The sequence below is a fragment of the Lactuca sativa genome, chromosome 9, assembly GCF_002870075.4.
Source record: "Lactuca sativa cultivar Salinas chromosome 9, Lsat_Salinas_v11, whole genome shotgun sequence".
In the NCBI taxonomy this organism is placed as follows: domain Eukaryota; kingdom Viridiplantae; phylum Streptophyta; class Magnoliopsida; order Asterales; family Asteraceae; genus Lactuca; species Lactuca sativa.
Genome location: NC_056631.2, coordinates 224046036 through 224061718, shown reverse-complemented (window position 1 = coordinate 224061718; position 15683 = coordinate 224046036). Strand labels below are relative to the sequence as shown.

Sequence of the window (15683 nt, the reverse complement as noted above, 5' to 3'; positions counted from 1 at the left end):
TTTCAGAGTAAATCCTTTTGATTTAAAAGAGTTGCGGAATTTTTTCCCAAAACAAAATATGATAAAATAATATTTATCAAAGCATTTCATCAAGAGATGCATTTTCATTATATAATCAAAACTCGGGATGTCATGTTCCGATATAGACCGGAAAGCATAAACGATAACATTACAAGTCATTCAACAAATATATACATATACAGACTTGTAAACAAAACAAATTGGTGATTCATCCATCTTATGCCCTTGCGCCACTACCTGTAATACGAATAAACTGAGTGGGTCAGGCTTGGGAGCCTAAAGCCTGGTGAGCATATAGGGTTTACAACCCACAATAAATAATTATATTTAATTTCACCAACCAACAATAACCCGATTACCCATTCCCGTTATCCTCACTTTATGTTCCTAAAACAACATCTATCTCAAGGGACCTAATCTAGGATTTTCATCGGGACGGACATTACTGCTAAGGGGTTTCCTCAACAATAGATATCCTAAAGGCAACCATGAGGGGGATACAGTACACCGGTGAACACATCGTTCACAACACCTACAGGTTATGAACCTGCTAGCGTTCCACAGGACTATCTAGAAAGAGTCTGTGGTCGCTATCCATACTCCGCTGAATAACTAGATCAACAACAACAACATCGAGGCCTCTTATGTGTTTATCACACATCAACTATCTACCCATGTTCTACCCAACATATTAGTAGATAAAAATATATATATTTTTATACATAGTTTAAAACCTATATAGCATTCTCATTCAATACATATTCCACATAACAGATGAGGCACACCCACATAACACGTATTTCATAGAGAATAAATTAGATCTATGAGATAGAAGAAAGTGAATATACATTCACACATATAACAACAAAAATATACACATAACACGTATATCGTATAAAATACTTCATAGTTATGTGTTAGAAGAAAGTAACTATACACTCACTTGATCAGAAGATGATCGGACAACACTACGACTTGCAGAAGTAGTATTCTTCAATAGATCTGGAAGATCTTCACAAAAACCGGGAGTCTCGCGAGCAGAGATTCGGCTCGGGAATTGCACTTCTCGGGATCTTCGGGCTTCGGGACTTGTTTCGGGACTCGGGATTGATACCGGGGCTTCGAGGGGTTAAAATAGGGCTTAGAGAGGGTATCGGGAGTGGGAGAGTAAGAGAATAGCAACCAAAATCGGCTGCCCTTCGATTTCTATTTATAGGGCTGAAATATTGAATTCACGTTGTGAAATCTCAAAATTCACATCGTGAGTTTAGTCAGGCAGTCGTCATTGCGTTCGTCATCAGTCCACTTGCTCTGGAAGGCTTCAGAAGGCGTCAGTACTGAGTTCACGTCGTGAACATTATTTTCACGTCGTGAACTCTGACACATTGTTGGGGTTCGCGCCCCGAACTTCAAAAATTCATAACTTTCGCATATGAACTCCGTTTTCGACGTTCTTTTTTTCATGCGTAGGTAAAAACAAGATCTACAACTTTCATTTAGACGCCGTCGGCTAATTTTGACTTTATTATTATTATATATTTATTATATTATTTTTAGTAGGCAAGAACAGGAAAACTCCGTTAGAAAATCATAACTCCTTCGTCTGACGTCCGTTTTCGTCTATTTTTTCGTCGTTGCACTACTATCGATGAGATCTTCAATTATCATTTAGAAAGTTTTGGCTAAATATCGCTCGATCTCATATTCGAACTTCGGGCTGTCTACTGCTAAGCTGAAACTACGAAAAATCATAACTTCCTCATACGAAGTCAGATTTGGGCGTTCTTTTTATGTACGCTCTCGGTTTAACATATTCTACGAAGTTCGTTTAGATCACTAAGGCTAGATATCGTTCTATCTTAATTTTGCATTTTACGTCATTCAGCGTTGCCGGCTCTGTCGCGAAACTTCGACAGGTCATAACTTCTTCGTTATAACTCGGATTTCGGCATTCTTTATATATTCGGAAACCTCGTTTCAACTACTACAACATTACCCATAGATATCGACTTTATCTAACATTTCATTTTGACGCTTATTTTTATTCTTAATTAAATTAAGACACACAATTAAGTACATAACACATAATACTCAAATAATACACTTCTATTATTTCAAAACGGGTTACAAAGGTTAACCTGGACTACTATATCAATATTAATGACGAGCCCAGAAATACAGGTGTTACATAAACGATAAGCCCCTTAGCTCACATGTCAATTCCAATTACACAAAATGCTAGTGACACTAAAATCACCAACACTACGTGTGAAGCTTCTTTGTGAAAAAAGTATGTTATGATTGAGTGTTATTAATAGTTTTTGAATTCCTCAACTTATCTTCTGGGGTTTCTTTCATTTTGATCTTCAGTATCGTGACAAATGATATGATGAAGTTTAGGATCTTTTCAATTTCTTGTTTAGTATTTCTTCAATTCATAGTTCAAATTTGGTTTCATTCTAATTCATGAATAAATAAGAGGGTAAATTGCATGAAAGTCATTATATTACTACACAATTTCGATTTTGACACTGATTTTTTTTTTCAATTATGTCATTATATTTTCAATTTTGTTGCAATATCAAATGAACAGTTCTCCTTGTTCTCCTGGTAACCGCTTTTGCTAAATAGCAATAAAGTCATTAAGTTTACAAAAATTTCAATTTTGACATCAAGTTTCAAATTGCAAGAAAGTCACTATATTAACACAAAATTTTAATTTTGACACCAAGTTTTTTTTTTTTTTTTTTTTTTTTTTTTTTTTTTTTTTTTTTTTCAATTATGTCATTACATTTACAATTCTGTTGTAGTGTCAATCAATTGATGGATTCATGAGATGTTATTGTGGTTTAGAAGAGTGATTTGTAAAACAAATAAATGAAGGTCGGTCCAATAGTTCAAACTCACTTACAAGTCAACCAAAAGGGCATAGTCACCCTTTCAGGAGATGCTACAGTGGTTTAGAAACTTGATTTGTACAACAAGTAAATGAAGACCCCTACAATTTCGATTTAAGACTTGTATAAGGTCGATTTGTACAATAAAGAAATGAATACTCCTACAAGATTGATTTATTTTCACAAGAAATAAATGAAGATCCCTACAAACTCGAGTAACGTCCCAAAATTCAAGTCAAAAAATTTCATTTTTAATTAAGTTGTTCATAAAACATTCACTAGAAAACATTGAATCAACACGTCATCTCATAAAATCAAGTATCATGTTTCAAACCCACAACATAAGCAAATAACATATCAAAGTACAATCCTAGAAAACACCGTGCGGAAAATCAAATGTGTGTGTGATGCCATGCTACGCCGCCGACTCCTTCCCCTTAGATGAAGAGGTACCTGAAATCAAAAACTGAAATTGTAAGCACAAAGCTTAGTGAGTTTCCCCATCATACCACATACTATACAATACCATCGGTATCTTTCAACCGGTAATCATAATCGATATCTTTCAACCGGTAATCGTCATCGATATCTTTCAACCGGTAACTAGGGACTATTCCACCCCTACCACTAGCATACAATAGTAAGATATAAGCACACAGTCAGGCATATCCGGGTACTGACCTACCCCTTTGTCCTAAGGACCACTATCAGGGAAACTATCCCTATCATGTAACATATCATACAGATATAACTCATAACCGAACGCATACCAGACCAAGATAAATTATAACAAAGACAATTATCTTCTAAATACTCCTCAATGGTGGGTCGGAATTGTGGCCTTAGACCCACCCCTACTGGAAGGTAACTCACCTCGTAGCAGCTGTTGAACGGTGCAGAAATCCTCTGACTGCTGCCGCTGCTGCTCCGGAAATCCTCCGGCTATAATTCCCACAAAACACTAAGTCAGAAACTGACATCTACTCTTAGGGAAAAATGACCATTTTACCCCTTGACCAAGTCAAAGTCAAAGTCAACTTCTAGTTGACCTGACTCGCCGAGTTGGCTCGCCAACTCGCCGAGTCCCTATCCTTCCATTAGACCTCATACCCGTCTCTACTCATCGAGTTAGGCGATGACTCGACGAGTTTTCCTTCTAAATGAACACCGACTGAATCCTCATCCGACTCGCCGAGTTGTATGAACAACTCGTCGAGTTCATCATCAACTGATACTTATGTCCTGCCTTGACTCGCCGAGTTATATGAACAAATTGTCGAGTTAATCCACATCCTATGAACACGTTCTGTCCTCGACTCGCCGAGTTGATGAACAACTCGCCGAGTTCTATGAAGATTGTCTTGGACTCACCGAGTCCGGTCATGCACTCGTCGAGTGCCATGAATTTCTAGAACAATTTGCTTAGTCCAGAATGTTGGGTCACTCCCCGGGACTCCCTAAAACCCTTCCACACTCATCTGGTCCTTATGACCCTCACTGATACGGGACCAAAATCCTTGGACTCGCCGAGTCCAGGAATGGACTTGCCGAGCCGGTCACATCTCTTCTCTAAAACTTTGATTTTTGATGTATAACACTTAACCAAAGGATAGATCCAGGCCCCTAAACGCGACGTAGCACGTAAAGTTATAAATCTGAGTGCAAAAGCATCCCAAATCTGACTTGTGACTCCAATAATGACATGACCCAGAAGCTCAAACCCCCAACCATGTTTGCATACATGGTTGGCCACCAAAAATGGCTTATAAAAGCCCTAAATCACCCCAAAGAGGGATCTAACCAATGAATGAGCAAGGTTCAGACTTTATACCTTCTGAAGACTGCAAATGGTGAACCAAACTCGAATCCTCCAGTCTCCTCTTGATCCTCCTATGCTCTTCCTTCTTCCTTGAGGTCAAAACTCACAAGAATCACTCAAAGGCCTTGGATTTCCTCAAAAACGGCTAGGGTTTTCTATGAGAAGTGTTTGGGAGCATAAAGGGGGAAAGGAGGCTGCATAAGGTTGTTTAAATAGGGTGCAAACCCCTGGATTAGCGTTTTTGCCCAAACAGCGGCTACTCGCTGAGTCCGAGACCCGACTTGCCGAGTCCGCAGCTTAAACTCCGCACCTCATCCCGCTTTTACTCGGCAAGCCAGTCCTTCGACTCGCTAAGTCCAAGGCTAAAAAATGCAAAAATAAATGAAGATTTAATAACAGAATACGTACCAAGAGCCAGGTGCTACAACCCGCTTCTAAACCAATTGACCATTTATCATCAATCCAACAGATTAACAAATAAATGACATGCCAATATTGTGATGAGAAAGCCACATAAATTTTTATGTGGTAGGATTGAGTTTCAAATATACGGTTTGCATCAAACCAAATTTTACGTATCTTTCTATGTTGATCCAGTGGTTCAAAGTCAACCAAAAGTCAACGAATATGGGATACTCACCTTTTTAGGTGACACTTTTTATTATAATGTTGAATTTTAGTAATTGTTAGAGTATTTCTTCACAAATGACATCTAAAAGTCAATATAGTGGTTCAAACTTACTTAAAAGTCAGTGAAAAGGGTGTACTCACCCTTTTAGGAGATGTTATTATGGATTAGAAGCTTGATTTGTACAAAATGTAAATGAAGATCCCTACAAAATCGATCCAGGAGATGGTTAGTGAGTTTGAACCACTAAATCGACCTTATAGGGGTCTTCATATACTTGACGTAAAATTGAGCTTCTAAACCACAATAACATCTCATGAAAGGGTGATTATGCCATTTTTATTGACTTGTAAGTGCCTTTGAACCATTGTATTGACCTTCTTTTATTTTTTGTACAAATCAAGCTTCTAAATTAAACTTCTAAACCATAATAACATCTCCTAAATCAGTTAATTGGTTTATATTGTAATAAACTTCTAAATGTATGATATAATTGAGAAAAAAAAATTTAGTGTCAAAATGAAATTTTGTGGTAATATATTGACTTTCTTGCAATTTGAAACTAGGTGTCAAAATCAAAGTTTTGGTAAACTTAGTGACTTTATTACAATTTGGGAAAAATAGTTATCGGTAGAAATTGGAGAACCGATCATTTGGTTGATATTGCAACAAAATTGTAAATATAATGACATAATTGAAATAAAAAATAACTCATCGAAATTTTATAATAATATAGTGATTTTTTTTTTAATTTTATTCATTAATAGATTCGGTAACCTAAAAGTGAACAACTGATGTGGTTTTAGTTCTATATATTAAATTAGGGAATCAATAGTTATTAGCTACTGAGGTTGTGCATTCACATCTCCCTTTCAACTAATAAGAGAAAAAAAACTTTTTATTTCTCATGTCTATCTGAAGTATTTTTTTCATTCTAAAAGCAAGTCATCTTTAATAAATCAAGATCAATTTTGACACATGTCAAACTTTTATAGTTTTGACATTTGTCATATTATGGTGTTTTTTAAAATAAATAATATCTACTTGTCAATTTATAGTTTTTTTTTTTTTTCAAATTTTAAAATTAAAAATCACATAATACTTATATATATATATATATATATATATATATATATATATATATATATATATATATATATATATATATATATATATATATATATATATATATATATATATATATATATACACCGAATGTTATAATAAATTTCAATAAATATGTTTTTTTCTTATCTTATAGTTGTAATTTAAAAAAATAGTTAATATTTAATCTATTTTTAATTAACCATTATAATTAACATACACATATGTTTCACAACTAAAAGTTAGTAACAAATGAAAACGAATTGATTAAGATATAACAAGAACAAACATTTTATTACAGAAGAAATTTAAGACAAATTTACATCAAACAATATATATTATTCGGTTGAAAGATAAAATATTTTGTATATATACGACGATTGATTAATATTGATATACTCCTTCATATCGACACACTATTTGGGATTCCCATTCCTGTAAGTCCCTCTTTGCTAGAAGGATAAAGAAGCGTATATGGTACTTGAACCGGTCCAACTCTATTCTTCAAACTTCCATCATTGTTTCTTTCCACAATCCTCCCCTCGATTTCTCTGAGCTTCATCCCAAATTTCTCAAAAGCTTTCAAAGCTTCCGAATCCATTGTCCAATTAGGGCACCCACTTTGTCCAAGATATACCTCCTCTGCTGGATGACTGGACAAAATCTCTATCAAAGCTATGCCAATAAGCGATTGAAGCTGAGCTGTCACTGTTTTCAAGAAGACATTATCTGGATCCTCTATAAGTTCATCATACTCTGGGGTATCTGGTTCAGGCATTAAACGACGACTAATTGTTGGACGATTAGGAAGGTATCCAGCATAAGGGTATTGCCCAAAATTAACAGCTGCATGAAGAGCTGAAGCTATCCATATTATTGTAGTGCAAGTGTCCCTTAAATCATCACATGTCTGCATTTTCGACCACCATGTCTCTTGTTTCTTGTCGCCATGTCCCTCTTCTCGAAGCTCCTTCCACCATGATTGGAGTTCTGTGTCATTTTGTACCATATCATCATTCTTGTAGTAGAAGCTACAGTAGTCTTCAACCCATGTTTTGATAGCAAACCAAATTTCAAGACCATCAACACCATATGGGTAATCCTCAATCAGTAAACGGAGTCCATGGGGACTATTTGAGTCCTCAATCGCCATTCCCCTATGAATTAAATGAGTTAAGTTTATTATATGTATTTCTAAAACAAGATTATGTTAAAAAAGATTGCTTATTATATATTTTATGAATCAAATACCTTTTAACAAGATCAACAGGGAGTGCTTGGTCAGGAAACACCCAATCCTTGTATAACACAGATGACATTTCCATTGCGTATCTCCCTGGGAAAACGGTTGCCTCAAGAAGACCTCCACCATTGATCAAAATTTGCCTTGCGAAGGCATTAATGTTCATAGTATCCTTGAAATGAGGTTGTAGAAGTTTATGAATTGGGTGAAGCACGCTTAGTTGCCTATTAGTTGCAATCACAAACGGCTCAATAGCACAATGCGTATTCAACCTGTGAAGTGGATATTCAATGTTGATAACAATTAATGTTCATATATATTCTAAAAAAACATAAATAGAAGCATATTCTTCTTGTGTTTTTGAGTGGTTGTTACAACTTACCAGTGACTTATGAGTTGATGAACACCCGAGTCATTGACTGCAACGTATGCTTTGGCCAACTGCCAAATGGAGCTTTCAACTCCATGTTCAGATGGAGTGTAAACTTTACTAATGGCACCAAGATGGTCTCCTCCTTCATGAGGCAAGCTTAGTTCAATTGCTAATGGTTTTAGAGTTCCATCTTTTTGTAAAAATAGCAAAGTTCGTGTGGCATAAATCTTGTTGGATGTTGCATTTATTCGCCTCACATATGGCATTAACGAATCATGGTGGTCTAAAATATATAGTTTGTTGGTCTTGATCGCCTGCATGACCAAATATTAGTAACTTATTAAAATTTTCTCATCATAATTGATAAAAAAAAATTACAACAAGAGATTGGATTTGAAATTTACCTCTTCTATCTCTAATCCATCCAGCTTTGACTCAATGTGGTAACGTTTTATGGAACTGTTTTGGTTACCATAGACTTTGAAATCTAGCTTGCTTGTTGGAGGAAACTCCTATAAAAATAAGTTGCATAACTCATCAGTTGTCAATCAAACAAAAGAAATACAACCAATATTAATGTTTGCTGATCGTCAAATTATTTTTTTTTTTCATGGAAATGAATATTTACTTTGAGCAGACGAATGCTGACAGGGTTGACACCAGCCAACATTTCTCTTGCAAATTCTTCATCGGTCCTCCATGCAGATTTATCCCCTGATCAGATAGATACCAGTAGAAATGTCTCATGAACAAGTAGAATAATCCATTAAGCAAATATAAACATTTTCGAGTATAAAAAATACTTATGATTTCCCATTTGTAGATTTGGTACCTTTGATAGCTTGTGGCATGGGGAATTTCAAGAGTCCCTCGCCATCTGTTTGAGAAATTATTCTTAACAATTCTACATGGATTTTTTTCCTAGCTTTCTCAAGAACTGGCAGCTTGATTCCTCCTTCATAAACCTTCAACACATCTTCGAAAGAGTCAAATTCATTAGGAGTGCTATCAATTAGAGCCTCAAGCTCAGAGACAAGGAATTGACCAGTGGACTTCAATCCAAAACCAAGAAAGTCAGACAACTTCACGTGTCTAAATCTTTCATCTGCTGGAACATATATGCTTAAGCTGTTAATAAGTGGAATCCTGCTCTCAGTTTCGGGATCTGACAAAAACAAAATCTCCTTTAATTAATAACTCGTAAAAACATTTATAAAGCAATACACGCTAACCTTGATATATATAAAAAAAAAATCACATCTTAAATAACCTGATTCGGTTGCTGGTCTTCCTGTTTTACCCCTACGAGGATACGGGTACTCGGTTGACCCTCCAAGAACGGGTCTTGCATCATCTAGGTCATGATCTGGATCTCCCAAATCATTGTAGAAGGCATAATCATAAACTCTGTCCCATTCCTTGAGCTCCCCAGATCCATTACCTCTCAAGATAACCAGTTCTTCTTCTCTATATGGACCTAGTAACTCGGGAGTTTCACCAGGTAGATATGCCTACAAAAATATGATAATTGGTTTGTTTAAATTTTAATTTAATTACAAACATTAACAATTTGTCTTTGTACAAAAATCATATCAAACCTAATAATGATACCTTATTTGCAAAGAAAATGCGGTCCTTCAGGTAATATTTTGACGGATACACCCATGAGTTACAAACAAAATGGACATGGCCATGACCAGGAACATCGTGTAGAGTGAGGGTCTTTAGGTAAAATTCACTATGGTGACGATTTTTTACAAGAAATGCCCCTGGAACACCTATCTTATCGTCCCATTCGAAGCTAACTTCATACTCGGTGTCCTCCACTGTCAGAGGGGTAATTGTGGTAATCCAGTCTTCCAAGATGGCGGGATTTCCAAGTTTTCCTTTCAACCTTCCTTCTATATATCCAAAAAAAAAAAAAAAAATTCATTTAACAGGTTGAACACTATAGAGCTTGTGAAAAGTAATTAATCATGCAATTGCTGCTAACATTAACTTTAATATCAGGATACCAACCACTCAGCGGTATGTAAACCGGATGATATTATTCATGTACTTGCATGATAATTGATATTAATCTCATGATATTTAAACATTACTCGGAGAAAAAATATGTGGTTAATTGAAGAATATATACAACTCTTGCTCAAAAGCGAATGCAAATTTTAGTTATCAATTAAGGGTATTTAGTTTTTACAACATGTACTGATTAGTCAGCCCTTGCTTACTAGCTAACAAATAATAGAAAAATAAGCATGCTTTACTCAAATATTGTGTAAGAAATTATTTATGATTATAATAGTATTAAAAGATTTAGATTCTCGATCTTTTAAACAAGTTACGACCATTGAAGCAATCAAAGCCATCAACATCCAATATATCTTGTACTTTTCTTCAATTTTTGTTGGTATATATCGCAGTCGCTAATTAATTAGTACAAGTAAATCTCTTTTCTACATGATATATAATAAGGGAGACTGGTAATATGTCAAGATACTCTACATTTAATAAATGTTAAACTATTTTTTTAGTGTTTAATTAACTGGTGTAGAACCTGGCACGATTGGAACATACATTTAGACGAGGTTGTATATGTTATAATAAGAATAAGTATAATCAAATAAGGGATGTTAATTTATTAAGTAACATAGAAATCTGCTTACTCCTAATTGGTTCCTATTGTTTGATCAATACTTTGTTTTTAAACATATATCATATGGCACGACCTTAAATGTTGATTTTAAAAAGTACGTTCCCTATGATAACCATTGAGCTGAATGTACACAAGTTTCATTTTGATGCAGTTGTGGGCATTATATACCCTCTAAAACTTTATGAAGTATTACTAAAAGAGTAATCATGTACACTGATACCCCACTGTTTGTGGCAATTTTAGTAAATTACTAGCAATATGATGCAAATTAATGATGAATAATTAAATACCTGAGGATTCGTGCTCCGGATGAATTGCACTAATGAGCTGGAAAGAGATGTTTCCACCAAACACCTCATGCAGTCGATCAAGAACTGATGCACCTAAGTCATTAAAATCCAACACGTTCTTTTTCTGCAAGACCACTCTCCCTGTGATCATCTTCTTTCCATCTTCCATCATGGCTGCATCTTCTGTTTTATGAAACATGCTTTTAAGGTAAGCCTGTGTGTGTGTGTGTGTGTGTGTTTGTTGTTGTGATCACGTGTGTGGTGGTTACAATACAAATTAAAGGTGTAGGTGAAGTGTGAAGGTAATGAAGCTATGGGAGAAGGTATTTATAGGCCAAAACATTATAAGTTAAGTAATATAAAATTACTATGCATATGATCATATCAAACTGTTTAGCAGCCTTAATACGAAAAGCTAGAAGTAAGATTGGACGGATAACATGACTAGGATAGTTGGGTCAAGAAAAGTTTAATAATAAGGAATGTCAACTTACAAGCACGCTAATTTTTTCCCTTGAATTTATCTTTGTTATGAACTATGGCTGCTTGCAAATTGACTTTCAATATCAACCATGCATCTAGCTTATTGTGTATGGATTTTTCGATTTCTCAGAACGTGGTAGCTGGAATATTTCTAATGTGAACCAGTTGGGAATTTTTGTTGAAAGTTCAACATGAATATTGTATAGTGGATAATGCATTAAATCTCAATATTTTATGTCTTGTTTTTTTTGTTATATACATAAATCTCTCATTCATAAACCTTCAAATACAAAAGAAATAGCTATAATCGGTGGACCCGGTTTCTACTGTCACAAAATGTTTAAAAAAAACAAATGTTTATGAAACATTGTATATTGAGAGACTAAAATACATGAATGGTCCATGTGTTTCGCAAATTTCTCACAATTTTGGACCTAAACATCCAATTTTTCAATTTTGGTTCTAATTGGGAATTTTATTTTCAATTTTGAAACATTTTCTAGATGGTATTAAATATCATTGTTTAAGTTGTGTATGTCTATAGCACATAAGGGTAGTTTCGTCATTTCCCATGCATCTTATCTTCATTCTTGACACAAAATTGCGACAATTTGCTTGTCGTTTGACTACATTTTCCCTAATAGTTATTGTATCCATAAACCATATAATTTCTTCTCATCAAATCTTTTGTGGCGATTTGCATTCATGGAAGAGTAGCAATTATTTACACTTTTTGAACAAATTAAAAATCGGTTGACAGTTTTTACTATTGTCCAAACAAGCTAGGTTTGCTCATTATACAAGCAAATACATAATCCTTATATCAAATATCTATTTTATTTTCTTCATTTTACGCCTCCCAATGTCCATGTCTTGGATAGGTTGATCTTGAGATGTGTCCATGTTTGACTGAAATTATACTCGGATAGTTAAGTTCAAGGAACAAGATGCAAGTTGTCTTTCAAGATAGTAGGGGGAAAGTTCCAAAATTGAAGCTTTTTGTTGGTTTGTAGTTGTGTTTTTAGTTGTTTGTCTAATCTTGTAATTTGCACATGCCGTTTTGTCCTAATGATTTCTATTTCCTCCCATGTAAGTGCCTAAGTGGTGTAATTCTATGACGTATCAACGATATATATATATTTTTATTATTTATTATTTTATTATTATTATTTTCTATTTTTATTTTACTAAAGATAGGATATTTTACCATTGGCAACACCAATCAAGGTTTTTACCAAGACTAAATTGCAAAAATGGTCTATGTGGTTGTCAATTTTATGTGTTTTTGGTCCAAAACGAAATGTTGGTGCACCAATAGTCTAAAATTGAATATTTCTATTGTTTTTGGTCCCTATCTACTTAAAAAGACCATTATGCCCTTATAATTTGTTTTTCCATTTTTTTATTATCAATTTTTATCCAAAATAAAAAAAACCCACCACCATCTTCTCTCTCTCTCTCTCTCACACACACACACATACACGCTAAATCTTCATGTGGGTTCTTTAACTTCATCTTCTTAAACACAGACACACACACACACACAAAATACACAAAATTATGAAGATGCTCGTCCGATGGAGAAAAAAAATACGAATGGGAACAACCACAAGGTCAATCGATGGTCCAGTGGTACAACTCTTGTGCTCTTCTGTCTCGGATGAAGGATGCGAAGGAAGGGGGCTCGGTGTGGGTATGGGTTTCGAATGGAAGGAGGCCAGAAAAGAGTTCAGACGAGAAGAACGACGTCGCACGTGGTTCGGTGGCGTTTGCTTTAACGGAGGTGGTGATGACATCGGGTGGTGATGGTGGAGATGTGATGGCAGCGGGTGGGTTCGCCGCTTCCTCTCTCTTATGTTAGATAGCTTGATGAGGAACAAACAGAAGGCAGCAGCGGCGTTGGGGTGTTTGATGGTGGTGGGTCACGATAGTGGGAGGCGGAGGAGCTGCCACAATCGACTGTGGTGGCTCTCTTCGCCGGAGAAGTGAGAAACGAGGGGGATAGACGAGTTGGAGATGAAAGGGAGGTCGGGGAAGGGATTTTGACGACATCAGCTATGGTGGGTGGTGGTGGTTTGCATCAGCGATGGGTGACAGTCGACTTTTGGTTTTCTTGCTTGCTTTAGCGATTCACGACAGGGAAGGGGAAGTAGTAGCCGGTGGGAGGTATTGGTCGTTTATGGTGGAGCAAGGTGGCCAGAAGGATCATTGAGGTGGACAGTAATTGAGGTCGTTTATCGTTGAGTGGTGTAGCTTCTTCCTGCTCTTTTTCCGGCACTATAATGGAAGAGATGAGGGGTCGGTATTTTAAGAGATGGGTATAAAGATCATGAGAGAGAGAGAGGTGGGTTTATTTTGTTTTTGTTTTTATTTTATTATAAGAATAAGAAAATAAACAAAAGAAATTAAAATATAATTATTTAAGGGGCATATTGTAACAATGTAAATTTTCCAAACAATTTTTCATTTTTAAATCACACTTTTAATCAAAAAAACAATATCAAAATATAATGTATCCATTGTTATCATAACAAAATAATTCCTAGAATCTTAAACATAATCTCTATGAGTGTGTACGGATCATACCGGCGCCTTCCTATGGTCCTCGCTAGTACCTGAAACACATAACACAACAACTGTAAGCATAAATGCTTAGTGAGTTCCCTAAAATACCATATTCACACATACGCCTTTCCAGGCCATAACTCAGCAGGATCTTCCGATCCATATGTCTCAGGGGACTTCCGTCCCGAATCCCAGTAGACCTTCCGGTCATACTTGTATCGACCTTCCGGTCCATAACCTCTTGACCTTCCGATCCATAACATACATAACATTCATAACACATACATATCACATAACAACATACAGCTCATACATCTCATAACATATAAGACCTTCTGTTCACACACAGGTACCTTTCCAGGTACAGTATAGTGAGAAGACTCACCTCAATGAAGTCGGATAAACTCTCGTGCTCGATGTCTTCTGGACGCCATAATGCCCATAACGAGTTCTGAATGCCGTCTTCTGGATATCTTCATCCCGAACCCTCATCTGATGATAACCCGACCTCAAGTCTATCTTGGAGAACCAAGACCCCCCTGTAACTGATCGAACAGATCGTCGATCCTTGGTAATGGATAACGGTTCTTGACCGTCAACTTGTTCAATTCCCGGTAATCAATACACATCCGGTGTGAACCATCATTTTTCTTGACAAAACTCCTGCATATCTGGCGGCACAAGTCGATAAGGCACCTTGGCGATAGGCGCTGCTCCCAGAACCAAATCAGTATGGAACTCCACTTGCCTCTCGGGAGGCATACCCGACAATTCCTCGGGAAAAACATCCGGGAACTCACACACTATTGGAACCTCATTAATCGAACTTGGCCTCGCAGCGGCCACTCGTGTGTCCATCACATAGGCTACGAACCCGCTGCAGCCCTGCTGCAAACTCTGTCTCGCCCTGGCAGCCGAACAAAACGCTGACCCACATTGGGTACCCTCGTTGTACACCGTAAGTACTCCCCCACTAGGGTCTCGTATCGTCACCAACTGATGCTCGCAGTCTATAACAGCACCAAATCGGCTCAACCAATCCATTCCCACTATAACACATACGTCCCCCATCGCAATCGGGACCAAATCTATCGGGAACTCCACACCGAAGATCTCAAGTATACATCCTCAAATCACATCCGTAGCATACACCGCTTGCTCGTTAGCTATAGAAACTCACATATGTCGACTGAACGCCTCTCTTCGGATACTAAAGTGCTGACTAAATGCCAAGGAAACAAATGGCCGACTCGCACCTGATTCAAATAACACCAAAGCGGGTACAAAATTCACAAAAAAAGTACCTACGCATATCATCATATAAGCACAATATCTCAACTCAACAAAATAAATAAAGAATACATACTAGCCACAACATCGGGCGTCGCGCGAACCTCCTCCGATGTCAACTGGAAAGCTCTCCCACGAGCCTTCGGTGCCTCGGCCTTCACTGGCCGAACCTCGGTAACCCTAGCAATAAGTGTAGATCCCTGTGCTGATCCCTGATGTAACTGCGGGCACTCGGCCTTCCGATGGCCAGTCTGGTTGCAATGGAAGCAAACCATACATCCCTTGGGGAAATCCTTGGCGATATGGCCCTCCTT

At 36.6% G+C, this 15683-nt stretch overlaps 1 protein-coding gene across 1 annotated transcript; it reads right to left on the bottom strand.

The window, feature by feature from the left end:
• Positions 1–6744: 6744 nt before the first annotated feature.
• On the bottom strand, positions 6745–11332 carry LOC111878912 (probable linoleate 9S-lipoxygenase 5). The gene is made up of 9 exons (XM_023875399.3): positions 11032–11332; positions 9697–9986; positions 9356–9596; positions 8918–9250; positions 8714–8799; positions 8490–8597; positions 8095–8399; positions 7721–7984; positions 6745–7626 (listed from the first exon to the last, which is right to left on the bottom strand). Exons 1-9 carry the CDS (start codon positions 11228–11230, stop codon positions 6873–6875), a joined length of 2580 nt encoding a protein of 859 aa, XP_023731167.1. The 5' UTR covers positions 11231–11332; the 3' UTR covers positions 6745–6872.
• Positions 11333–15683: the final 4351 nt, after the last annotated feature.

What these genes read in the sequence shown, in the direction of transcription:
- LOC111878912 (XM_023875399.3), bottom strand. Translation starts at nt 11,230, where the DNA reads ATGTTTCATAAAACAGAAGATGCAGCCATGATGGAAGATGGAAAGAAG. An exon ending in GCATTTTCTTTGCAAATAAG is followed by an intron (nt 9,597 to 9,696) that starts GTATCATTATTA and finishes ATATTTTTGTAG; the next exon opens with GCATATCTACCTGGTGAAAC. An exon ending in AAGACCAGCAACCGAATCAG is followed by an intron (nt 9,251 to 9,355) that starts GTTATTTAAGAT and finishes TGTTTTTGTCAG; the next exon opens with ATCCCGAAACTGAGAGCAGG.